The sequence below is a fragment of the Ovis canadensis genome, chromosome 3 (assembly GCF_042477335.2).
Source record: "Ovis canadensis isolate MfBH-ARS-UI-01 breed Bighorn chromosome 3, ARS-UI_OviCan_v2, whole genome shotgun sequence".
NCBI lineage: Eukaryota > Metazoa > Chordata > Mammalia > Artiodactyla > Bovidae > Ovis > Ovis canadensis.
In genome coordinates this window covers 104472957-104497346 of record NC_091247.1, presented here as the reverse complement: position 1 = coordinate 104497346, position 24390 = coordinate 104472957, and the positions used below count along the sequence as shown (strand labels likewise).

The 24390-nt window shown below is 56.8% G+C and overlaps 2 protein-coding genes and 1 long non-coding RNA gene across 4 annotated transcripts; 2 read left to right on the top strand and 1 right to left on the bottom strand.

Annotated features, from left to right (window-relative positions):
* Positions 1 to 601: 601 nt before the first annotated feature.
* On the top strand, positions 602 to 11122 carry LOC138435679 (oxaloacetate tautomerase FAHD2B, mitochondrial). Of its 2 annotated transcripts, XM_069580604.1 has the most exons (9): positions 614 to 805; positions 1595 to 1638; positions 3488 to 3738; positions 5072 to 5288; positions 9061 to 9120; positions 9325 to 9487; positions 10475 to 10583; positions 10694 to 10781; positions 10916 to 11122. In XM_069580604.1, the coding sequence occupies exons 3-9, from the start codon at positions 3494 to 3496 to the stop codon at positions 10976 to 10978; spliced, it is 945 nt and encodes a 314-aa protein (XP_069436705.1). In that variant the 5' UTR covers positions 614 to 805; positions 1595 to 1638; positions 3488 to 3493; the 3' UTR covers positions 10979 to 11122. The 2 variants fall into 2 exon arrangements, with proteins under 2 accessions (XP_069436704.1, XP_069436705.1); XM_069580603.1 differs by lacking the exon at positions 1595 to 1638 and having other exon boundaries at positions 602 to 805.
* An 80-nt stretch (positions 11123 to 11202) lies between these two features.
* Positions 11203 to 23894, bottom strand: GPAT2 (glycerol-3-phosphate acyltransferase 2, mitochondrial). Its single transcript, XM_069580601.1, has 22 exons — positions 23835 to 23894; positions 21262 to 21390; positions 21021 to 21134; positions 20272 to 20345; positions 19760 to 19864; positions 19390 to 19518; positions 16971 to 17070; positions 16416 to 16549; positions 16004 to 16103; positions 15690 to 15902; positions 15232 to 15351; positions 14982 to 15064; positions 14521 to 14639; positions 13760 to 13830; positions 13429 to 13687; positions 13194 to 13342; positions 12984 to 13061; positions 12443 to 12574; positions 12245 to 12365; positions 12079 to 12144; positions 11794 to 11849; positions 11203 to 11501 (listed from the first exon to the last, which is right to left on the bottom strand). Exons 2-22 carry the CDS (start codon positions 21322 to 21324, stop codon positions 11385 to 11387), a joined length of 2403 nt encoding a protein of 800 aa, XP_069436702.1. The 5' UTR covers positions 21325 to 21390; positions 23835 to 23894; the 3' UTR covers positions 11203 to 11384.
* LOC138435680 (uncharacterized) lies at positions 11919 to 14102 on the top strand. Its single transcript, XR_011255177.1, has 2 exons — positions 11919 to 12108; positions 12221 to 14102. It is a non-coding gene; the product is annotated as an uncharacterized lncRNA (long non-coding RNA).
* Positions 23895 to 24390: the final 496 nt, after the last annotated feature.

Here is a 24390-nt window from a genome sequence, read left to right as displayed (position 1 = left end):
GCCCAGACCCCCTCCTGTGTCTTCATATGCCAGAGGCCTGGAATGTAAGATTGTTTGTTTAATTAAACCACCTCTCCACTAGAATACCTGTTTTCTAATAATGGAGGTTATGTCTCCCCTACCCTGTGTGCAGCCCATATGAAGACAGGGCTCTAAAAAGGTGTAAAAGGCTGCACTTGGGGTCAATATGACTTCTTGAGTAAAACACTTCCGGCCTCAGGTTTGCCCAGATGTAAAATGGGTACAAACAGGGTACAAACAGGGTACAAACATCCCTCCTCTCTTCACTGATCTGGCACAATAGGAAGGCTTGTCTTTGTCAAATTATGGCACGCCATAATTTGGTCTCCACTGCGTTTTGCTCAAAGATCAGAGCAGGGCCTGGTCCGGATGCAGGGCCTCAGGCAGGCCCAGGGCGCAAAATTTCAGGAAGCACCCACTTTCAGGTTCTTGCAAGCGCAAGGCGACCAGAGAGCGAGTGCCTCCGGAAACGCAGCGCCCGGCGGATGGAGTCTGCGCCAGCAGGCCTGCAGGGTCAAGAGATCTCCTACCATTCAGCTCTGGGCCCGCCCCCTCCGCAACGTGCTTCCGGCACCGAACTAGACGCCCTGCCATTGGCCGTTGTCCCCGTGACGCCACGAGAGCGCGCCCGCCTCCGCTGACGTCTTATTTAGGGGAGCCCCTGGGCTCACCCTGTTAGAACTCTAGGCTGGTAGCTGTCTCCCGAGCTCAGTACCTGCGCTCAGGCGCCGGGTGATCGTGGTCTCGGGCCCGCGAGTCCTATCCCGACAGCGCAGGGGGCCAGGTAGGTTAGATCTGGGCCAGATGGCGGGGCGCGCCGGGCCTCGGCCTCCCTCCCGGCCTCCCGGGATGGGCAGGACTGAGCGCTGCTGCCCCGCCTCTCCGAGCACTCTAATAGGGTGGGCGGGCCCTTCTGAGCGCCCACTGAGCTAGGCACACAGGGAAACTGGGGGACCCACGCGGGGGCCCAGACGAGTGAATAGTGGCACGCGATCCCGGGCGCAGACCTTCGTCTCGCAGGCTTATGGCGCCTGCGACGTGCCAGGTCCCAGCCTTTTTGCTTAAGGACCCTTTTCCGGAGCTGGACTGAGCTCAGGCACCGTGGCTCGCTGATTCCCGCAGAAGCAGCGGGGCCACTTTCAGGTGCCTTGGCTGGTGACTTCACCTGAAGCCTCAACGCCCCTTCTGTGAAATGAGGCGCTCTGCCTGGAGGGATTGCTATAGGACGAAATGGGAACCTGCAAGGGTCTGTCACGTGGGAAGGTCAGCCTGTGGTTATCTGGGAGAGCAGGTGACCAGCTCTCCCGGAGGCAGTAGCCAGCAGATCAAATTTCCCGGCGCATGGCTGACGGCTTGCAGGGCGTCCCTGAGCCTTCAAATCTCCTGTTGGAGGTTCCTGTTTCTCATCAATACCCCTGGGCTAAAGTGTCCCATGCTTAACACCCCGAGGACACGAGGACATGTTAACCCAAATCAAGAACTCCAGTGTCACCCGGACCTGGATTCAGGTCCCAGCACTTTACTGTAGATTGTGTATCTGTGAAATGGGACCAACAGACCCTACCTTCCACAGTTGTCAGGAGAATTAAATCAGACATCGCAGGTAAAGCACTTAAGGTAAGACCTGGCATTCAGTGGGATCTGTTTAATCTTAGTGTGTGAAGTATCTGGGTGCTAACACTGTAGCTTGAACATCCCTTGCCCGTGGCGTGGTAGGTGCTTGTGTAAGGTAGGAGGGTGGGAGGTTTTAAACTCCTGGTTTTCTGGTTAAACTCATCAGCCAGCACAGTGAGCAATCAGAACAAGAGACCTGGATCTAATCAGTGTTTAACTTCTCAAGGCAGATCAAATCATCAGACAACCAGGAATCTGGGATTACCTCCAAGTGCCTGAACATAATGCATGCTAAGTCGCTTCAGTTGTATCTGCTCTGTGACCCCATGGGCTGTAGCCCACCAGGCTTCTCTGTCCATAGGATTCTCCAGGCAAGAATCCTCGAGTGGGTTGCCATGCCTTCCTCCAGGAGATCTTGCTGACCCAGGGATTGAACCCATGCCTCTTACATTCCCTGCATTGGCAGGCAGGTTCTTTACTCAGGCGCCACCTGGGAAGCCCAAGCATAAAGGGCTACTTTTAAAAGCACGGAACCAAGAAGAGGAGGGACTTTGGGAACAGAGGCCAGACTTAGAAACAAAAAAAGAAGAATGGGTTTTGTCTTTGAGTGGAGCCTAGAGCTCAAGATGGGACCTGAGCCGTGTTGATACTTTCTCAGTGATTTGAGGAGGGATGGCACCTCCTCCTGAGATGGATAATCACCGAGCTTTCCCAAGTAGTGAAAAGTTAAGCCCCTGCTCCGACATTCCTGCTTTCAGCTGAGACTAGCTGAGACCCTGCTGCGTGGCGGGCACAGTACTAGGCACCATGCACCCAGTAATGAAAGAGACAGTCATGGCCCAGGGACCCAGAGAGGAGAAAGCCCCTGTCAGGCTTGGCCCCTGAACTCTCCTGCAGCCTCTCCCCAGGCAGCCTGTACTCTCGCCCATGCGTGCGTGCTTATTTGCTCAGTCATATCCAACTCATTGGGACCCCATGGACTGTAGCCTGCCAGGCTCCTCTGGCCATGGGATTTCCCAGGCCAGAATACTAAAGCAGGTTGCTATTTCCTACTCTAGGGGATTTTCCTGACTCAGGAATCAAACCTGTGTCTCTTGCATCTCGTGCATTGGCAGGCGGGTTCTTTACCATAGCACCATCTGGGAAGGCCAAATAGAGTAACAGGATCAAATTGGCGTTAAAAAAACATTGCTTCTGTCAGCTTGTCTTTGAGTGGAGCCTGTTTCACCTGTGGTCTCTTGTTCATGGTGGGCCCCCTTTAATGAATTCCTCGTCCTATTCATTTTAGCCTAGCCCACACTTCCTCAAGAAACTTAACCAAGGCAGGGCCCTCAGGCTCCCGAGCAGTGGTCTCAGCTGCTGAATCGTACTTAACCACATCAGTGAACATCAGCCTTCCCTGCAGGCAGGACGGCGGGGCTGAGCGTGTCTGACCTGCATTGTTTTCCTTCGGCGGTGCCAGGAACAGCGTAAGCTGTCAGGAAGCGCTGGGTGAGGGAAGACTGGAATCCTTGGGACCTAACTTAGTGGCTGGCATGAAGTAGTTGCTTCTCCAGAAGTGTTTCATTGTTGTTCAGTTGCTAAGGCATGCTCGGCTCTTTGAGACCCCGTGAACTGCAGCATGCCAGGCTTCCTGGTCCTTCACTTCTCAGTGTTTCATTACAGGCACAGAATTGAGCAAAACATGACCTTATATTCATGGTGAAATAACTTAAAATCTGGACCACTTCCCATGCCATGTGCCAGGAAAGGCTGATGGGGCAAAAAGCCTTGGGCTGCAGCTCGAGGAGCTTCGGGAACCCCAGCGATGGTCTCAGGCCCTCTGTCCTCGGGACCCACTTTCTCCCCATAGGGGCTGATGCTGGGGTCTGGTGGAAGGAGGTTGCTCACGACCGTCCTGCAGGCGCAGAGGTGGCCCTTTCAGCTCTCCAGAGACATGAGGTTGGTGCAGTTCCAGGCACCCCGCCTAACGGGACCCCGTCTGGGCCTGGAGTCGGGGGATGGCGGCGGTGTCATCGACCTCAACGCCTTTGAGCCCACACTGCCCAAGACGATGGTGGAGTTCCTGGAGCAGGGAGAGGCCACTCTGTCAGTGGTGAGAAGGTAAGTCAGCAGGCAGCACGACCCTGCCTTAGCTGCCCCGTTCTCTCTCGCTCCTTACCATCCCATCCCTGCCCTGGGAAACAGAACCAGGGTAGTTCTTTTGCAAAGGATCAGAGTAATGCAGGCTTCCTCTCTCTTAGCAGAGAGCCTTAGGAATCTTGTGTGTCAATAGCCTCGGTTTACAGGGGGACCCAGGGGGGATGACTGACCTCCCCAAGGCCACACACTTGGTGAGGGGAACAGGATTCTACTCTGTCCCCCTGCCTTCCCGAGGGGGCTAAGTCCTGCTTGCCTGAGGGGCTGGAACCTGGGATCCTAAGAGGGGAGAGGGCTGCAAAGATGTTCTTAGAGACAGTTCTTGGGTTTGAGTTGGATTAGGTGGGTGCCTCTCTGAACCCAGGAGCCCCATGGGATCTGGTCTAAAGATGTTGACGCACAGTAAATTAAAAACTAAATTAAAAAACTCAAAACACTCTGAGGTGTCATTTTCACCTGTTAAGCTGATATAAATACAGATGTTTGACAGCACACAGTGTTGGTAACAGTATTTTTCCCCTACTTTCATATTTTTGCAAGATTAGAAACTCCTTCCATGTCCTTTATTAGAGAATTGGGCGTATCTACTGTGCAGTAATATACAACCGTACAAAAGAGAGGAAGCTAATAGACTAACTAGCCAATAGCTAATACCGTAAGATCTCTAAAATATATATATTTAAAAAGGTGTATATAACATGCTGTCATTGGCATGAAAAAGATGGGAGAAGAGTGTACAGAGTGACTGAAGATCCATACAGGACACAGCACTTGTCTGTGGGGAGGGAGTGGGTGACTAGGAGAAGGGGCGGAAGACAGAGCTTTCCCTTATCCCCAGTTGCACCCTTTGAATTCACTTACATGGAAATCATCATGTATTTCTGTATTATGTAATTCCATATCATGTTGTTGTTTAGTCGCTAAGTAGTATCAGACTCTTTGCGACCCCACAGACTGTAGCTCGCCAGGCCCCTCTGTCCATGAGATTTTCCAGGCAAGAATACCAGAGTGGGTTGCCATTTCCTTCTCCCGGCTATCTTCCCAACCCAGGGATTGAACCCTCGTCTCCTGCGTTGGCAGGTGGATTCTTTACCACTGAGCCACCTGCAAAAGCCCATATTACCTAATGGGGGAGAGGAAATCGACACTGGATGAGCATATCAAGGGGCAATAGCTGGGCTTGATTTTCAACGCTGACTCTGATGGTTGATCTAGAAAGTATGTTTTAAAAAGCAGAGCTTGGTAGCAGCTGCAGGATCTCCCCAGCACGCCCCTCTCTCCTGTCTGGTTTTTGAAGAGCACTGGTCACCCAGCTGCCAGTCCTCCCACGGTCAGAGGTGACGTTCCTGGCCCCAGTCACTCGGCCAGACAAGGTGGTGTGCGTGGGCATGAACTATGCGGACCACTGCAGAGAGCAGAACGTGCCTGTGCCCAAGGAGCCCATCATCTTCAGCAAGTTCGCCAGCGCCATCGTGGGGCCCTACGATGACATCATCCTTCCGCCCGAGAGCCAGGTGGGTGCCTGCCCTCCATTCCCCACCCCGAGTCCCTAAGGCCATCACAGGAGCTCAGCGTCCAGCCTCAGGGAACCACCTGTTGCTCAGTAGCACGTTAAACAGAAACTTCAGGGTATTACACAGTGATAAGACAGCTCCTGGGGGAAAAAAAGACATTAATTGTTTTCCTGTTTGATTATAAAAGTAATATACTTGTTTTATAGAAAATAAATAAAATGTGTAAAGAAATTACATAATTTTCAAAATTATATAAATACATAAAGAAATGAAAAGCTGCACATGTCCCCACTGTTCAGGGCCTGCAACATTTATGTTTTACTGTAGATCTTCCCAGAATTTTTTTTTTCCTTTTTAACTTTTGTTTTGGGGGAATAGCCAATTAACCGTGTTGTGATGGTTTCAGGTGAACAGCAGAGGGACTCGGCCGTACTTATACATGTGTCCATTCTCCTGCAAACTCCCCTCCCATCCAGGCTGCCACCTGACATTGAGCAGGGTTCCATGTGCTGTACAGAAGGTCTGACCTTGTTGGTTACCCATTTTAAACACAGCAGTGTGTTCATGTTCATTCCAAAGTCCCTAACCATCGCTTCCCCCCTGCCCCAGCACCCGTCAGTTCATTGCAGCCAGTGAGCCTCTGCTGTGTGAGTGAGTTCATCTGTGTCGCTTCCCTTTATCCCACACACAGTCCCCAGGGCTTCTCTGTTCCTGTCTCTGTCTGTGCTGTGCATATGCCTACCATTTACTTAAGTTCCCCACCACGGACATTTTTCATGCCATGGAATATTCTCCCCAGCGGTTTTAGGTCACTGCCTAGTTTCCTATTGTGTCAGTGGCCATAATTCATTCCGTAGTCCTCATATTGCTAAATAGGTTGTTTCCAGTTTTTAGCTTTTATAATGTTGCAGTGAATATCCTTATAGAAGAGACTTTGCATATTCATGAATGTGTGATTATTTCCTTTAAATTAACTCTTAGAATGTGAATGTCTTTGTCAGAGTATAGGCAGGGTTTCAAAAATTAGCCAGAGTGACCTTCGGCTGCAAAAGCAGTTTACATGTCCACCAGCACTGTGCGTACCCTTACTCGTACTTTTAAATTTTTAGTTTAGAAATACTTTGAAAATTATAGGAAAGTTGGGGGGAAAATTGCAGTGACTGCCCAGAGTCTTTACCTGGAGTCACCATGTGCGTCTTGTTTGCTTTTCTCTGGCCTCCCCGCCCTGCTTTCCCGCTTCTCTGCTTCTTTCCTTCCCTCATGCCCCACAGGCACACACACTGTTTAAAGGGGGGTTAGGTAGAAAGAACTTTACAAAGGAAATTATAGACATTAAGACAGTTCACTCATAGTTGCAAGCCATATAGCGGAGCAGTCCTCTTCCTGGGTTTCCTTACCCTCCTGCTCTCCACCCAGGCGCCCCTGCCCAGTGAAGTGAAGTGAAGTCACTCAGTCGTGTCCGACTCTTTGCAACCCCATGGACTGTGGCCTACCAGGCTCCTCCCTCCATGGAATTCTCCAGGCAAGAGGACTGGAGTGGGGTGCCATTTCCCTCTCCAGTAAAGTCTGTTGCTTTGTCAGCAAAAAAAAAAAAAAAAGAATTCACTCATATAAACTTCAGCATACATCTCCTGAAAATAAGGACAATGTCCTACATGACCATAATACCATTACAACAAAGAAAGTTAATATGGACCATATCTAATATATAGTGCAGCTGGGAATATTACCAGTTGCCTCCAAAGGTGACTTTTAATTTGGGTCCCGTTTTGATTTTTGGTGTTGGTCCAGGATCAGTCAGGGTCACACGTTGTTTTTGGTTGTATCTCTAAGTGCCTTTCGTCTAGAACAGGGATTCACAGACTTTTCCTCAAAGGGCCAGTTAGTAGTAAGTGTTCGGCTTTGAGCACCCAGTAGTGTCTGCAGTAACAGCTCAGCTTCGCCACTGCTGTGTGAGAGCAGCCTGGCTGGTCCGTGAAGGGACATGTATCCCAGGAAAACTTCACTTACAGGAACAGAGCCGCAAGCAAGCGAGGGTGTGGCCGGTGGGCCACAGCTTGCTGGCCCCTGGTCTCAAGCAGCTTTCCTCCCTTTTTATCTTTCACGACGGGCTTCTTGAAGAAATCGGGCACATTGTCTCATAGCGTGTCTCATGCTCTGGATTTGTCCGGTCGGCTCGTCATGATTAGCTGCGGGTTAAACACTTCTGTCGAGCTCTGCACAGGTTAATCTGTCAGGCTGCTGTAAAAACACTGTGGAATGGGTGACTTATAAAGCAAGACGCTGAGTTCCTGAAATTCTAGAGGCTGGGAAGAGGCCAAGAGCAGGGAGCAGCAGATTGTGTGCCTGGCGAGGGCGCCCTTCTGGCCCACAGGCGCCTGTCTTCAGCATGGTCATGGGAGTGCGCTCTCTGACATCTCTTTCCTCACGGGGGCTCTGCCCTCGCGACTGCATCGCCTCTCACGCCGTCACAGTGGGGTCTGGCTCTCAGTCTGGGAGGGGCGTGGGGCGGGGCGCCGACGTCCCATGACCGCATCGCCTCTCACGCCGTCACAGTGGGGTCTGGCTCTCAGTCTGGGAGGGGGCGTGGGGCGGGACAGCAGCATTGTCTGAGGCAGCAGGTGCGTGCTTGCACCACATCCAGTTTCTCCTGGTCCTGAAGTTTGGCCGCCTAGGTTCCTTGGTGCTCACGTCGCCTCTGCGTGGAAAGGCGCCTTTCCCTGTGGTGACTAGTAAACCGTCTGCAGAGGAGTCCCTGAAACCGCGTGGCTATCTTATTTGCCCCGCAGGTGCTCTTCAGGGATCATCTGGTCGTCCTACCCTGAGTCCATTACTGCAGTGAGGATTAGAAGAAGGTGACTTTTTTCTTTCTGTCATGCCTTCTACTTTTATTAGCCGGTATTCTGTGGAGAAACACTGCTTGTTTTTTTGTTTTAGCCCTGTCCCTTTATCACTGTAAATTCCTGACTTTTACTTTTATCCAGTATGTCATGGTCCATAGTCCATCATTGACATTCTTTCCGATACTGAGAGGAGCTCAGTTTGGTCATGGGGCGGCTTTCGAACGGCCCCCACCGCATCACTGAGCACTTCCTTCCTCTGGCCGAGCAGTTCCAGGCTTCTTGCACTCTCCTTGCCGACATAGACTTGGCCACATCCCCAAGGAATCCAGTTCTTTGTGTTCATGGTGGTTACTATTAGAAAAGTCAGTTTGCCTGGCTAACTTGTGACTACTTCATATTTGCACTTTGCTGATTATGGAACTGGAACGGGCTGAGCATGTTTTCCTTTTTGTGGCCCTGTGTATTTTTGTGAACTGCTTATTCAAGCCTTTGGCCCATGTTTATTTTGGCATGTCGATCTTGTTATTATTTAAGTGAGTTAGTGCATTAAAGCACTTAGAATAGTGCCTGGCAAACCAGTAGGGTTAGCTATTGTTATTCGGTGTTTATCCTTTTTTGGAAGTATCAAGAGTGATTTTGGTTGAATGCCCCCACCCCGCCTGACCCCAGAAAAACGTTGCTCTTCCGCCGTCACTGGAGTCACTCTGCCTGCCTCCAGCGGGGCTGCCTCCACTGCCCCAAGGCTGTGGCCTGCGCGTGACACCTCCCCTGCGGGCCCTCCCCTATGGCCCTCCCCTAGGGTTGTGGTCTTCCACACCCGGGCCGGCAGCCACCCCACCGTTCAGAGGCCTGGCCCCGTGGCAGGAGCCCCTCAGCGGAATAACGGAGCCCAGAGCCAGGCAGCTTACTGCCCCTTTCCCGCCCTACAGGAGGTGGACTGGGAGGTGGAGCTGGCCGTGGTCATTGGAAAGAGAGGCAAGTACATCAAGGTGAGGGAGAGAGGGCCCACTGTCCTGGCACTGGGAAGTGGTTGGCATCTGTGGGCTCCCGATGCTGCCTTGCCCCTCACCCACCACCACCTCTGGCTATCTCCAGCCACTAACATGGGATCAAGGCTTTGAGACCCTTTGTGACAGGGCTTGGTGTCACCACGAGCTGACCTCCAATCTGGCCAAATCCCCTGCCCCCCACAGGCTGCAGACGCCATGGCCCATGTGGCTGGCTTCACTGTGGCACACGACGTGAGTGCCCGTGACTGGCAGATGAGGCGCAATGGAAAGCAGTGGCTGCTGGGGAAAACCTTTGACACCTTCTGCCCTCTGGGCCCTGCCTTGGTGACCAAGGACAGTGTGCCAGGTAGGTCTCTGGCGGCCCGCTTGGAAACTCCTCTCCTTGCTCCTGCATAGATGCCTCAGCGAAGCCGCTCTCCAGAAGGGGAGGGGGCGTGGCCCGCCGAGGGCCCGTCCCCAGAGCAGCTCTCTCCACCGGCCTCCCTCCCCATCCCCACTGCAGAGGCGTACAGCAGCAGAGGCGGTGACTCTGCACTCAGGACATGAATTACAGGGGAGGGCTCTCTCCTGATGGCTGGGTCAGGCTTCCTCTGGCTGCCACCATCTGGGAGAGTCCTTACGTAGCAAGGAAGCAGAGACGGCCGTGGAGCGTCACAGGAACAGCTGTTCCTGAGCCCCCGGCCCTCTTTAGTAAAGGAGATGGGAGCTAAGCCCTAGGGCCTCCCCCAGCCACCGTGTGGCCTGGCGGCAGCAGCTGCAGCAAGGGCACAGTGGGAGCCTGGAGAAGACGGGTGGAGAGGACGGCACAGCCCCCGGCGGGACTTGTCTGTGGAGTTCAGCCTCAGGGTGCCCCGTGCAGTCAGTCACCAATGAGGTTAAACCGCGCTCCTGGGTGTGCTTGTGCTTGTGTGAAACGCCAGAAAGCAGGACGGAAGTGCTGGTTGCCCAGGGCTCCTTCGCAGGTGAGCGTCAGGTGCAGGGGTCTGCACTCTGCTCAGGCTGTTACCCTGTTGCTTTATAACGCCCAGTCAGCCTCTGCTGCAGATAGGATCTGTTCTTTAAGGCAAAACCCAGCCACTGTTCTCTGCCCCTTGAGTCTGGAACACCCCCTCGTTAACCCACCCAGTGACCACTGGTGGGCGCTCTGCTGGGTGGTGGGCACAGGGAGGCCTGGGCAGGCCAGGGTCCACACAGACTCCAGGGTGGGGAGCCCAGCAGACAAGCCTCTCCCCTGGCAAGTTACAAGGCCACCCTGTGCTTCCGTTTCCTGGTTGTCAGGAGGGGGTTGGGGGTCAGAAGGGAGAATCCCAAACGTGTCGTTTTTGTGTTTCAGACCCGCACAACCTAAAGATCTGCTGCCGAGTGAATGGGGAGGTGGTGCAGAGCAGCAACACCAACCAGATGGTGTTTAAGACGGAAGAGCTGATAGCCTGGGTCTCCCAGTAAGTGGGGTGGAGCCTGGCCCCAACCACCACCTGGGGGCTTCACTGGGCCCCCCAGGCCAGGCTGTGGCACCCCAGCCCCTGACCTCACCTGGCCCTTCTGCCCGTAGGTTCGTTACTCTTTACCCAGGGGACATAATACTGACCGGGACGCCCCCAGGTGTGGGTGTGTTCAGGAAGCCTCCTGTCTTCCTCAAGGTAGGTTGGCTGAGTGAGGACAGGCAGAAGCCTGGCACGGTTGGCTCAGACCTGAGAAACCCAGGTCTGTATATGTGTCGCCGTGTGTGCGCCACACCTCAGGCCTGACAGCCCCATGGCCCGCTCTGTTGCAGAAGGGCGATGAAGTCCAGTGTGAGATTGAAGAACTGGGTGTCATCATCAACAAGGTGGCGTGATGCCTTCTGCTGCAGGCAGGCGGGGCATTTGTTCCCATGGAGCCCAACATGGCGAGAGGCCCAGTGCCAGCCCCCTTGAGGCTTCTCTTCAGGTAGAGGGGGAGGCGATGGTGCTCACCTCAATAAACTTTTTATCTTCCTTTAGGATGTGTTTCAAGGAGTGAGAGGTCATTCCCACCCAGTGGGGAAGGAGAGCAGATACATACACGTGACCACACCAGAGAAACAGTGCTGAGCCTGGGCACAGAGGGCTCGCCCAGTCCTCTAGTTTATTGCGGCAAAGGGTGCAGAAAGCAAGGCACAGTCGAGCCGCAAAGACGTGACGGTCCAGCTAGCAAGTCTTCTCCCCAAGGCAGGGCTGCGGTCCAGGGCTGAAAAGGCTCGACTCAGGCCCCTCCCCATGGCTCTAGCTGCAGATGAACTGCTGGATGAACCGTTGCAGCCTTTCCTGGCTGTCCCGGCTGGCGAAGGCCGGGGACAGGTGGAGCAGGGGGCCTGCGGGGCCAGGCATCTGCTGCAGCACCTGAGCCACAGAGAGGGGCTCTGAGTGCCCATGGGCGCTGGGCCCCGCCCCTGTCAGATGCCGCCTCTCAGACATCCCGATGCCCCACCTGGGAGCACGACGAGCCAGGGGTCAGGGAGACAGAGGGGCAGGAAAACTATCCTACCTGCCCCAGCTACTGTCCACACGCCTGTTCTTGGGAAACCCTGGGTAAATCCCCGAGTGGGTACAGCCAGCTCCCCTCAGCAGCTCTGTCAGGGTATGGGGGTGGGAGGCAGGGGGACAGGAGGATGGAGAGACCAGCCCCTCTCACCCCCAAGTCTCTGAAGGTCCAGATGGCACTGATGGCAAGATTTGGGTCCGCACACTCTGGATGAAAGAGAAGTGAAGGCTGTAGGTGGGGACAGCCCCCCGGCACAGCTTCTCTTCTCTTTAAAGAAGGAACAACCCAAGGAGAGGACTCAAGCTGGACCCAAAGGCCTCTGTACGCCGCAGCCAGTACTCCTGACCTTGGGCTTTCACTGCCCACTAGGGGGCAGCAGCCAGCAGCTGACCTCCTCCTGCATCCCGGGGCCTGGGCCTAGCTGCTGGGACTCACCGAAGAGCCCTTCCTCCTGGGCTGTGGCCTGTAAGAACTGGAACAGCTGCTCAGCGTAGCCGGACTCTGTGAGGGAGAGGGTTTGAGACCTGGGCCCCATGCAGGCAGAGCTCACCCCACACCGTGTTCGGCCTCTCCTTAGGATGGCACGGTGTGCGGGCCTCACCAGTATCCGGGAGCCGTCCCTGATGGAGGAAGGCCGCGGCCTGCGCAAAAGCCTTCAGCACTGGGCTGAGCAGGCGGCAGAGGAAGAGAAAGAAGTCGGGGCAGCGCGACTGCTGGCTGAGCTGGAAGGAGACAGGCCAGGGTGAGGGCAGCTCCCACCACCTCCCCTGCGCCCTCCCCAGCAGTGCCCCCAACGCACCCGGAAGTAGCGGCCCTCCGCCTCCTCAAAGTCGTCGCTGTCGCTGTCGGTGAAGTCCCCGCTCAGTCTCCACAGCAGTCTCGCACTCAAACGCTGCCTCCCCGTGTCACAGGCTGGCTGGGAGCCCGGGGTCTGAGGGCCGGGAGAGCCACGGGGCCCTGTCAGGCTGGCCAAGGTCCAGTCTCGAGGCCCCCCACCGGGGTACATGGCCATCCAGACGCAGAGCTGTGGGCGCCGAGGAGGATGCCCCAGGCCACGCCAGACGGTGACAGCTGCTGAGGACATGAGCACCTACCCTCAAGGGCCACAGCCCCTGTGGACAAGAGATGTGGAGGGCAGGGGGTCTGCAGAAGCCCCCTGAGAGGCGCCTGCCAAGTCCTGCCAGTGCAGGCGTGGTGACGGACCCCGAGGTGGAGTGTGGTGGCGGCAGGACCCGGGCGTCTGTTCAGCTGGGCGGGGGCTGCCCTCCCCCATCCCCCACATGGGGCAGAGGAGGAGCCGGGCCCCAGGCAGGCGCTTCCGTCTGCAGCCCCCTTCCTACCTCCTCAGCCACGAGGAGCCCACACTGGATGAGCCGGTCCAGCACCTCCTGACAGTAGCAGTAGGAAGACTGGCAGGGCTGAGGGGCGACAGGCATCCGCGTGACCTCAGGCAAGCCCGACCAGGCCTGCCGCCACAGGGCTCGGGCAGGCAGGGCCCGCCCCCGGCCCGGCGGGGAGGCGCAGGACTGAGTGGGCTGCGGAGGCCCGACCTGCAGCAGCAGCAGGTCCTGTGGCAGCAAGTGCAGCAGCAGCAGGATCTGGCCGTGCAGCTCCTTCTGGCTCAGCAGCTCGATGCCCTGCAGCTCCCAGGGGCCCTCGGGCGGCACCTTGCCTGCCAGCAGCCCTCGCACAGCACAGGCTGGGGGAGGAGGCGGCGGACATGAGGAGGTGCGCCACGCCCCTCACCCCTACAAGTTCCACCCACCGCAAGCCCTGGGGACTCACCACCCACAGCCTCGCTCAGGAAAGTGGGCAGCAGCTCGGCGCTCAGGCGTGCCAGGGACGTGAGGCCTGGGCCAGGGCGCGGAACCACCAGCAAGTCCCCCTGCTGGATGCGCAGCAGGGCCACGTGTGGCCGCAGCAGGCCCAGCGTGTGCTGCACCAGGCACCGCAGCTGCCCTGAGAAGCCCACGTCAAAGCCACGCAGCAGCGTCTCCTCTGTCAGCCAGGAGAACTCCCCCAGGAGCTGCGACAGGAACACGCCCTGGGTGGGCAGAGGGGCACTGAGCCAAGGGCCGTGGCTCCTCCCCGGGGCCCTGAGCACCCCGGGCCCTACCTTCTGGTGCTTGAACAGCAGCAGCGTCGCCATGATGGCCGTGCTCATCACCGCGGAGCTCGCCACGCTGGCTGGAGCCAGAGGTCGGGGATGCTGGTCAGGGCCGAGGCCCAGCAGCCCCGTCCCTCTGTCCCCGGGGAAGTTTTCCAAGCCAAGAACACACCTCCCTGCCAGCAGCCACATACACACTCCCACACAACTCCACCCTGGGAAGGGCAGGGCAGGCCTGGTCCTTGCGTGCCACCCTCCCTGGTGGAGAACTGACATTTATCAAATACATGCTGCAACCCAGGCTGGGAGCTCAGAAACCCTCCCTGCCTCCTGCAGGCCTGTGCTGTGCTTAGTCGCTCAGTCATGTCTGACTCTTTGCAACCCCATGGCGCTACCCACCAACTCACAGTCTCTGCCATGGCAGAGACACTTAAGAAGATGGTAACTATGCTGTTAAGAGCCCCCTCTGTTCCAGGTACCTGTTAAGCCCCTGACATACATTATTCAGTTCAGCCAATGTCACCTCAAAGTGTGCAGTGGGCCGGGCAGCTGCTTGCTGTGTGCTCTGACTTGGTGGCTCATGCTCCCCCTGGCTGCCCCTCCTCAGGGGCAGAGACAGGGACAGGCTCCACTCTTCCTGTGCCCGAGGTGGGCCTGCAGGAGGGGCAGTGCAGAAACCCACCTGGAACGGAGGGCCCTGACCCACTGGCCAACTCGGAGAACACAGTGCTCAGGAGCCTCCCCCAGAGGCCAGACCGAGGGCCCCTCACCATTCAGGACGTGCCAGCTCAGCCTCCTGACCAACAGCTGGTCCTCCTCCCTGAGGGCCCGAAGGGGCCCGGTTACGGGTGTCCACTCCTGCTCCTTCTCCGTGTCGGGGACAGCAGTACTAGGATAGAGACACAGGTCACAGGATGAGGGGACCAAACGTAAAGACAACCACGGGGGCACCCAGAGCTTTCCAAATACAAAGGTGAGGGTGCTTCCCATCCCTGCAAGAGCGGGCCCATGTACCCTTAGTGCTTTCCAGGCCAGTGTGCCATAACCCACACCCAACTTACAGGCGGGGTGGGGGGCACCTGGATGGTTTGAGATGAAAAAGATTAGCTGGTGAGGGAGGGCTGGGGCTGGTGATGTGTCTGTGGTCAGGAGAGGACGGGGTGCCAGCTCACAAGCCGGGGTCTGAGAGCTGCCTCCCTTGCCCAAGACCTTCACACTCCTCTGCCCTTACCACTGGCCCAGCACGATGGGCTGCAGCAGCTGCTCCAGGGTCTGCCTGCTGCCCCAGCAGCTTCTGGCATTGATGGTATATTCCTGCCCAGGACAAGGCTCTCAGGTGGTCTGCCCTGGCCCACCTGGAAGCCTACATACAGCCCATCTGAAGTAGGCCAGGCCGTCCTTGCAGTGGCCTGAGGGCCAGGCTGCCAGAAGCCTTAGGACAGACCACAAGTACGCCCAGCCTTGCCCAACAGGGCCCACACCTGCAGGGAGAAGGGCTGGGCCAGATGCACACGGACGCAGACTCGGCGGCCGCAGCCCCAGCGTCGCAGGCTCCGCAGAACAGCCAGAGCACCTGTCCACAGCCCCAGCGGGGCCAAGGCCTGCAGGGAGGAGGAGGGCGCTGAGGGAGCCAGCTTGCCTGGGGCACGCTTTCTGCTCCACTCCATCTTAGGCCCAGCCTGGTGCATGGCCATGACCTCTCCAGGCTCACCTTCTTGCCTGTGGAGCAGGAGACCCTTCCCTAGCAAGGTCTTTTGGGAATGAAGTGGGAGGATGGCTGTCACAGCCTTGGCGGGTGCCACAGGATAATGACCGTAGGGGGAAATCCCTTTGCACTCCCCCTTAACCCCAGCCCCGAGGGGCCTCAGTCACAGGGTACAACACTGCCTCCTCTCTGGAGACGGCATCCACCTGGGGACCCAGGGCAGGAAGGTCTTACGTGGCATGCGTCATGGGGTGCCTCTGGAACCAAGTCATAGGCGACAGCCACTGGCACAAGCAGAGCGTCTGGGACGATGCCTGCCTGGACCACCTGCACCACCAGGCCCAGCCAGGACAGGCCCAGAGCTGAGAGCCGAGGCCCCCGAGCCCCAGGGGGCTCCTCCAGGAAGATGAGCAGGGGCTGCCTGCTGGCCAGCAGCTGCTCCACAGTCTGGAAGTAGGTGGAGGGAGGCAGGTGTCAGAACCAGAACAGCCAAGGCCCCTGTTCCTTGGCCTGGCCCCATAAACCACCACTGGGGGCACAGCACTCACCGCGTGGACCACAGCTCTTGCAAGAACCCCCTCAGGGCTGTCCGGAGAGAGGTTGGCCTCAGGGGGCAGAAAAAGCCCCCCAAGTTTCTTCAGCAGAGCTCTGTGGGGCACAGGGCAGAGGAGGTAAGGTGCTCAGGAGATGGGACCAAGCGGGAGGCTAGTGAGAGCCGGGGCCCCCTCAGGGCCAGCCGGGGTCCTGCCTCACCACCTTGAGGCCGGGCATGGCCCTAGAGCCCACAGCTGACCCTCCAGCTGAGCCCCACAGGCTGGGCTGCACAATATGCTGAGAGCAGAGGGGCCAGGAAGAGACCCTCTGGGGAGCTGATGCTAGCAACACCACCTTCCCTCCCCAACACCTCTATCCCAGTCTGGGGACCTCGCCGCTGTACATCTAAGGGCACAAGCCTTTTACCTGAGGATGGGGGAACAGGTGCGGGGGTCCCAAGCCACACGGAGCACGCCCATGCCCTGGGAGAGCAGCACAAAGGGCAGCAGGATGCCATCCAGGACTGACTTGTGGGTAGAGAGGAAGACGAGCGGCGAGCCCTGCTCCGGGGAGAGCCAGAGGGAAGTGCCAAGCCACACCCCCGCCCTGAAGATGCAGGCAGCTGAAACCTAGCGCCTCCAGACCCAGGGCAGTCCCAGAGGGAGGGAGGGTTCGGCTGAGCAGGCTTTCTCTGAGTACATTTCCCAAAAGCGGAGGAGCTCTGTCAACAACTTTTAAGGTAATGCATTGACGTAATGGTTGTTAAGACATGATGAAAAGCCGTTAGAGGAAGCCTCTAGGGAGCAGGACCGTGAGACACGAAGACAAGGTCGTCAAAGAGCAGTGCACTTTTCCCACCCAGCTGACGGGGCTGGTCCCGACTCAGGGCTTGGCCTAGCCTCTGCTCCTGTCCCCGCCCTCCCACCCCATCCCCATCCCCGTCCCCGTCCCCATCCCCATCCCAGTGAGGGCGGGCCTTACTGCCTGGGCAGCCTTGTGGACCATCTTCATCTGGCCCCTGTACAGCTGCACGCTCAGGAAGAGGCAGTTCAGGAACCGCAGCAGTGCCCAGCTAAACAGCCTGCAGAGCAGGGCCCAGTCTGAGGTATGGGCCCCCCAGAGGGCCGCCCAGAACTCCTCTAAAGCAGGCACTACTACTGTCCTCATTTTACAGAAGAGGAAAGTGAGGTTCAGAGTGGCTGTAGAAGCTGCTGGGTCGGAGAGAAAGCCACGAAGTGGGGGTGCTGGGACTGGAAGGTGGGCCTGACATCAGGGCCCACCTCTGCAAGGTGCTGATACTCCCCTAGGAAGACGTCATGGGCCAGCTGCCTCAGAGCACGTCTGTGCCCCCATGCATCCCAAAGGAGATCAGAGAACCGAGACTCTCTCTAGGCATAACCAGCCTTGTCTTTGCAAAGTGCTGGGGCAAGTGAACTAAAAGGGAGGGGTTAGTGATTCAAGAAGGAAAGCGGACAATGAAGGGGCAGAACCTCCGGGGAGGGGATGTCCAGAGCCTGATGAGAGGACTGGCTTTAAGCGGGGACAGAAGCCTAGATACAGGTAGCATGGCGATATGGAGGACACGTGGCATGTCCCCGTCAGATGGCTCCTGTTTCTCCATAAGTGCGATCGGGACACAACGCGTGAGTCAGAGAAGCAGCGGTCCAGATCAGAGCCTTGGAGAGCGCGCTGTGCTCCTCTGAGAATCACACTTAAAAAGGAAGCAGGTCGACCCACTGTGCGTCTCTCCAGTGACATTCGGCTGCTTCGACGCAGAGAAGGCAGGTGGCTGGGTTCAAACACAACTGGGTTGTGCCCAGTGACTCCCTCCCAAGGACACTTCTGTCACCAGGGGCCCTGGAATCTAAGCTAGGCCTGGAGGGCAGGAAAGACAGGAGGTGGGCTGATGGCTGGTGTAAGGTGCTCAGGTCAAGGGACTGGAAGTCGTGGACGCATGGAAGGCTGGTCATAGGTCACCAACAACCTCTGCTTCCTCTTCCTGTTCACTTGACCTTTCAGTACTTTCAGGACAGCTGAGCCTCACATGTGCTACCCTGCACCCTTTCCCCCAGTGACTCACTCCTCCCTGGCTTTAAGCATCACCTACGTGCTAAAGATCTGCAAAGACCCATTCCTGGCCTCAACCTGTTTTTTGCACTCCAGACTCATATATTAATATATAAGCCGCTGCCTCAGTGTCTCCACCAGAATGTCAGGTGTCAGAAGACTTCTATGTCCAAAACACCTTTTGTGGGCCAAACTCACTCCCCCACAAGCCTGCCTCCTCCCCTCCAACCACACTGCCAGGCGCTCAGCCAGACGCCCCGCTCACCTGCAGCCCCCTTTCCCTCCACTGGCCCCATTCCAACCCTCCTGTACATCAGTGAGTCCTGTTAATTTCACTTTGGTTTCTCAATCCATTTTCCCAAGTTCTACTGCCATCCCCACCCCCCATCATCTCACCTGGACTAACAAACCAGCCTCCCCAGAGGACCTGTTCTCTATTCTTGACCTCAATTAACCTTGTTGTCATTCTCTGTCTAAAACCTTTCCGTTGGTTTTCACTGCACTTAGAAATCAAATCCAAACATCTTGTATACCGCTCTGCATATCTGTTCCCTTCTACTTCTCGATTTTGTTTCCAACAACTCCCTCTCTCACTTGCCAGCTTCCAACCACATCAGCTTCTTGAGCACACCTGGCCTTTTCCTGCAGCCACAGCTCACGCTGTTCCCTCGGGGAGAACTGCTCCCTGACGTCCTTACTTCCCCAAGGCTGGCTCAATTTCCCCTCTGTCCCTGGCTTACAGGTCTCCTCCCCGCCTTCAGGTTTTCTCAGTCCTGCCCTTGTTCCGTCCTTCCTGTAAGCATGTGCCACCTCCACTTCCCCAGAGGCTCGCTCTGCATCTAAGAGGAGCTGCACCCTGTGCAGGACGCACGTGGGAGGAGCCAGGGGGTGAGAGCGGCAGGTGTGTGTGAGTGAGTGGGCAGGCCTGCAAGACGGGGGACCACCGTCTCCTCTCGCCATAGGAGCCGGACCCGGGGCGAGGTGCAGGGACAGAGGAGGCACTGAAGTCCAGGTCACAACCAGGGGCTCCTGAGGTGATCCCCCTACGCCCCCACCCTCTCAGGACAGATACACACAGGACAGCAGTGTGAGAACCTGAACTGGAATCTAGGAGCTGGCTCAGATCAAAGCCCCTCCCCTCCCCCAACTGGTCGCCTGAAGGAGCCAGCTGTTTTCAAAATTCTTAGTGTCCAGATCAGGGCTCCCCCAGGCTGTCTGGCAAATACACCACCCAGCTCCCCCAGGAGGGGAGTCTAGTCTTTCCCCAAGCCCAGCCAATGCTCTCTCCCCAAGGGCAGAGGCCCCAGCCCAGGGCGCCCTTCGGCAGAGTTACCTGAGCAGGAAGGGGCGGGGCGGGGCCTGGATGTGGCCCAAGATGCGCTGTACCTCTTTCCTCACGTGGCTGGGCACCTGGCCTTCCCCAGCCCCTCCCGGGGCCCTCCCTGAGATGATATTCCGCACCCTGAGGAGTAGGGGGAGGTGTTGGTTGCGGTGTAAGGCTGAAGCAGGCCTAAGGTCACTTCCCTCAGCCCTGCAGTCCCCAGGGCACAGCCTCCAGCCTTCACCCTCCATCTTTAAAAAAGGGCCCCTGACCAAGCTAACACTCTTGAAACCAGCCCTTTCAACCAGCCCCACCTAGAGCCTTTGTCATCCCTTTAAGGATCCCAGAAGTACCAACCAGATCCCAATCCCTGCCTCCTCACCCAGCGCTTTCCATGATCTTCTGTGAGGCATCCTGGCAGGGTGGTATGTGTTGCTCCAGTGACCACAAGAAATAGCAGAGCCTCCGAACCAGCCAGCCCCGAAACCTGGACACAGCCCCCAGAGCAGGGGGTAGATATCTCAGAGGGCGCCCCCCCCAACTAGGGCCCACAGAGGGTATTCCATCAGGAAGGGATCACACCCTAGTCCCGTGGGCTGGGAACACCTGAGCTTGGCTTATCATGGTGCAGGAAGAGGAAGCACTTGCCCACCTGTGGCCCAGTCCTATCCCCTCTCCCCAGGGAACAGGGTACAGGTTCGGGGCTTGAAAGCTCACAAAAGGAGCTGCAGGAAAACTCCAAGCCTGCCTGTCCCCACCCGTGGGTTTGGAGCAGAGGGCACAGTCCATTCTTGTCCCATCAAAACAAGAAAATGATACCACAAAGCAGGGCCCCAGCAGCCCTGTACCCAAGGGCCCTGCCCACCACCCGGCCCCACCCCCAGCTCTGACTACCTGGTGTTTTCCTCCTTCACCAGGATCACATTGCAGAAGCCGAGGTCCATTATGCTTCTGTGGAAGAGGGACTCCTGCCGGAAAGGGGCAGAGAGCATGTCCTTGGGGGGGCCTTTGCAAAGCGGCAAAGGCAAGCTCCTGCTCTGTCTTCTGCAGTCTTTCCCTGATGGGCTACACAGTCTACCGAGAGATGGATTATAGCACTGCAGTTCCCAAAAGCTGTCTGACCTCAGATCCTGAAGTTCACTTAGGAGAGAGGGCTCCATGGTCAAAAGGGAAGGGCTGCATCCTCTACAGAATCACCCTTTTGGAGAGGAGCACATCATCTCTGAGAAGTTCCCTCACCAACAGCAGGGAACACGTAGCCTGGATCTCCACAAGAGCCCTGAGTCCCACCAGCACCAGCACACAGCATGGACCTACAGAGGCCCCAAGCACGTGCCAAGTGCTCGCTGACTTCGAGTGGACAGTGTCTCCAGGCCCTCCGCTCTGAGTGCAGGCATGCTCAGACCCCAGCCCTCTGGCCTCTCAGATCCCCCTGTACCTCCCCACCCAACTCTCCTGGGCCTGGGAGCCAGAAGCCAGGCCCAAACCAACAAACACTAGTGCACCCATTCCCCTGAAAGACAATGGGCATGGGGAAGGGCTGGGCTTGGAAGACATAAAGGAAACTGCTTCCCAGGGCTGCGGCAGCTGTGGCTCCCAGAACCAAGCTTCCCAAGGTAGGGCCTGGCTTGACAGTCACTCACCCAGCTCTTAGGGGTACAGGTCTGGCAGCAGCGACCCACAAAGGGGCGGTATTTTCCCAAGAATGGGGTGACAGCCTCCAGCTTCATCCCAAAGCCTGAGGACCACAGGCTGGTCTGGAAAAGGGCCACAGGGAGAGATGAGAGGACTCAAAGTCCTTGACAGAGGGAGGTGGGCTCCAGGAGTGAGGGGCACAAGGGGGAGGCAGGAGGGTAGAGGGTGTTCTGGGAACGGGAACACTACCTCCTGACCATCCTGGCTGCTTTTCTGCTGGGTTTGGAGTCTGGCTTCCGCCATGGTGTTCATGGGGGTCTACAGCATCTGGGAACCAGGCACCTCTGTGCCCCTCTTCTCTCTCCAGAAGAACCTGACCTGGGAAGAGCAAACAGGATGGAGGAGGTACTGGAATCTGGGCCACAACCAGAGGTTACTGGAGGGACCCCCACCCCAAAAGAGACAGACAACATGCAAGCCAGCAGTCGTTTGATCCAGGGCTGGAATCTGGCGGCTGCCTCAGATCAAAGCCTTTCCCCTCAATACCCAACCGATCCCACCAAGGAGCCAACTATCCTCAAAATATCTCACAGTGTCCAGATCAGGGCTCCCTCAGGCTAGCACTCAGAAGATGGGTTGTCTAAACATTGATATCCACTCTGCCTTCTCACAGCACAGATGGGGCTGTATTAGAGACTCTGACACTTTCTGTGCACCAGGAGGGAACAAGGCTGGACTGGCAGCAAGGAGGCATGAGGCTGCCAAATAGGAACAGGACCACTGTCCCGAGGCCACCAGGGCCTGCTCAGCACCAGAAGACGACCCTTTTCCTCTCAATCATTACAAGAATGAAGGCCGAGGGTACTGGATGGGTGACCGTTCTCTGGGTCAGAACTCAAAGAAATGCCACACAGACCTGTCCCCAAGGAATGGTCTTCTGGTTGGGGATAAGACACCTTTCCACAACTGGTATCCTCTCACACAGCACTCTCTACAGAAGATCCCACTTGGCATCGCCTCAGCCTCCTCCTTTCTACCACAATATAACATCCATCTTCCAAAAGACAGCATCGAACCCCTCCTAGTCCAGAAACTGGGCCCTAAAACCCTTCTCCCCTGATCTCTCTCCATGTCCTCGATGGATAGGCTGATCCAATTATTGCTATCATCTCTACCCTCACTACACAGCTCCTACTCCTACCTGGGAATGCCTTCTTCCTTCCCATCACCTCCCCAAATTCTAAGTCCACGGCTCTAAGTCCGTGACGCTCCTGCATCACCTTCTAGGTTTTTCCTCCCTTCCTTGGTTCCCCCAGCCCAAGCCTGCCAGGCAAGAAGCCTCCTCCAGGGTTAGCCCACATCGTCTGAAAGTATCCTGAGGGCAAGAGCTACAATGCACTCATCTTCGTATGCCCAGCCTTCTGCCCTGCCCAGAGGAGGGACCCAGGAGATGCTAGTTAACTGCCTGTAACTTCGTCTCCCAGAATTCCTCTGCATCTCTCCTCTTCTCCTCAGTTAGCAGTTTAGAACACAAGACCAAGCGGTACCAGGATCACAGTTCCCCACTGAACAGCTCTGGTAGATTCATCTGGAACATACCTCCTCCTTTGAAAATGTTCTCCCAGCCCAATTCACTGACACTTGGCGCAGGAAGTCCCCAAGACCCGGCTCCAGTCTGGAGTCCTGCCTGCTTGCCAAGGAGGGTGTCTGCTCCCCAGCTTCAGAACACCCCAACTCCCCAATCTAATCCCCCAAGATCTGGGCTAATGCTACAGGGACAGAGAAGGGAAGGATATGTTAAGACAAGGCAAGGGACAACTCCCAGTCACCAACCAAGTCAGCTACTCAGCTCACACAATCCAGGGCTCAGTTCTGGGCTACATCTTTCTAGCACCCCAGCCCCATAAATGGGGACTTCTCTGCAAGTCTGCAACTCCTGCCTGGACACCGCTCCCTGCAGGACCCCAACAGCAGAGACGGCAAACTGGCCACTAGATGGCCAAATGCAGTTCACAGATGTACTTTCTTTGGCCCTGCAATCTTCTACAACTTGATGGATTAACCTCAACATTTAAAACTAGAGAGCTTGTCAGTCATAAATCAATTAAAAATAAATAAACACTTTTTAAAAGCCAGAGAGCTTGTTACTTTAAAACAACAGCAACAAAACAAAGAAGAAAAAAAACCCCACGTCTCCAGCGGCTGTTGTTAAAAAAAAACAAACCAGTGACCTGGCGTCTCTGGCACACACCCCACAGGGCCTCGGCTGGCCAGAGCCCAGCGCCACTGTCCCTGTGCCCCTCGCCCCGGCCGCACGCGCCCTCCCGTCCACCACCACCTCAGTCACACCTGATGCCCGGCCCCTGTGCGCATCTGAGTTCGCATCCCTGATCAAAAGATCGCATCCAAACCCCTTCGCCTGTCTGGTATGCCTGTTCCCTACAAAGAACCACAGGCTGAACATGACCTCTTCACCCTGCAGCCCGCACCTGGAGTTGGGGGAGAGGGGACTCAACTCAGCCTCTCACAGACCCACAGCGAGCGTCCCCCGAGCTGCCATTAGACGGAAGGAAAGGGTCCTGCCACACTGGCTCTGCGTCCAGGGTGACGAGAAGCCGAGGACCACACTCAGCTAGGCTCTCTGAGGGGCTGCCCTTCACACCAAGGACCCCGCAGTGGGCCCACAGGGCCAGCCGCCCGTCCAACCCTCACCAATCCCCAGAAAGGCCCTCTGGGTTGGCACCCAAAGCGGGAAGGCCCCTGAGCAGCCCTGAGCCTGGCCCGATCCAGCCCAACCCCGGAGCAACTCCCTTGAATCCTACCTCACACCCGGCGCCAACTCCCGCCAAAGCAGCATCCGGAAGTGCACACCGACAGCCTCTGCGCGCCGCCTGAAAGGCATCTCTGAGAGCCAATTGGAAAGTGAGCAGGGCCCGAAGCCCCGCCCCTGGCGCCCAGCCGCGACGCACGCTGCGTGGCCTCGCGGCCCTGAGGGTGGGTGGGCGGGGCTGCTTGTGTGGGCGGGGGTGTGGGGTCGTCTGGTTGTGGAGTGTTAGTCTGGTCACGTGTTGCTCACTTTCCCAGGCAGGCTCCGCAGGTGCATGAGATGTCCGTGAGACCCAGAGTACTTAAAGAATGGGGATACGTTGGCTGCCAAGTTCTAATGAAAGCAGTTCCCAGGGTTCGTGAGTGCGTGGTGAGTCGTGTGCGACTCTTTGAGGGCCCATGGACTGAGGGTCCTCTGCCCATGGGATTATCCCAGCAAGGATACTGGAGCGGATTGCCTTTTCCTACTCCCAGGGATCTTCCCAACCCAGGGATCGAACCCGCGCTTCCTGCTGCTCCAGCATTGACAGGCAGGTTATTATTATATATTTG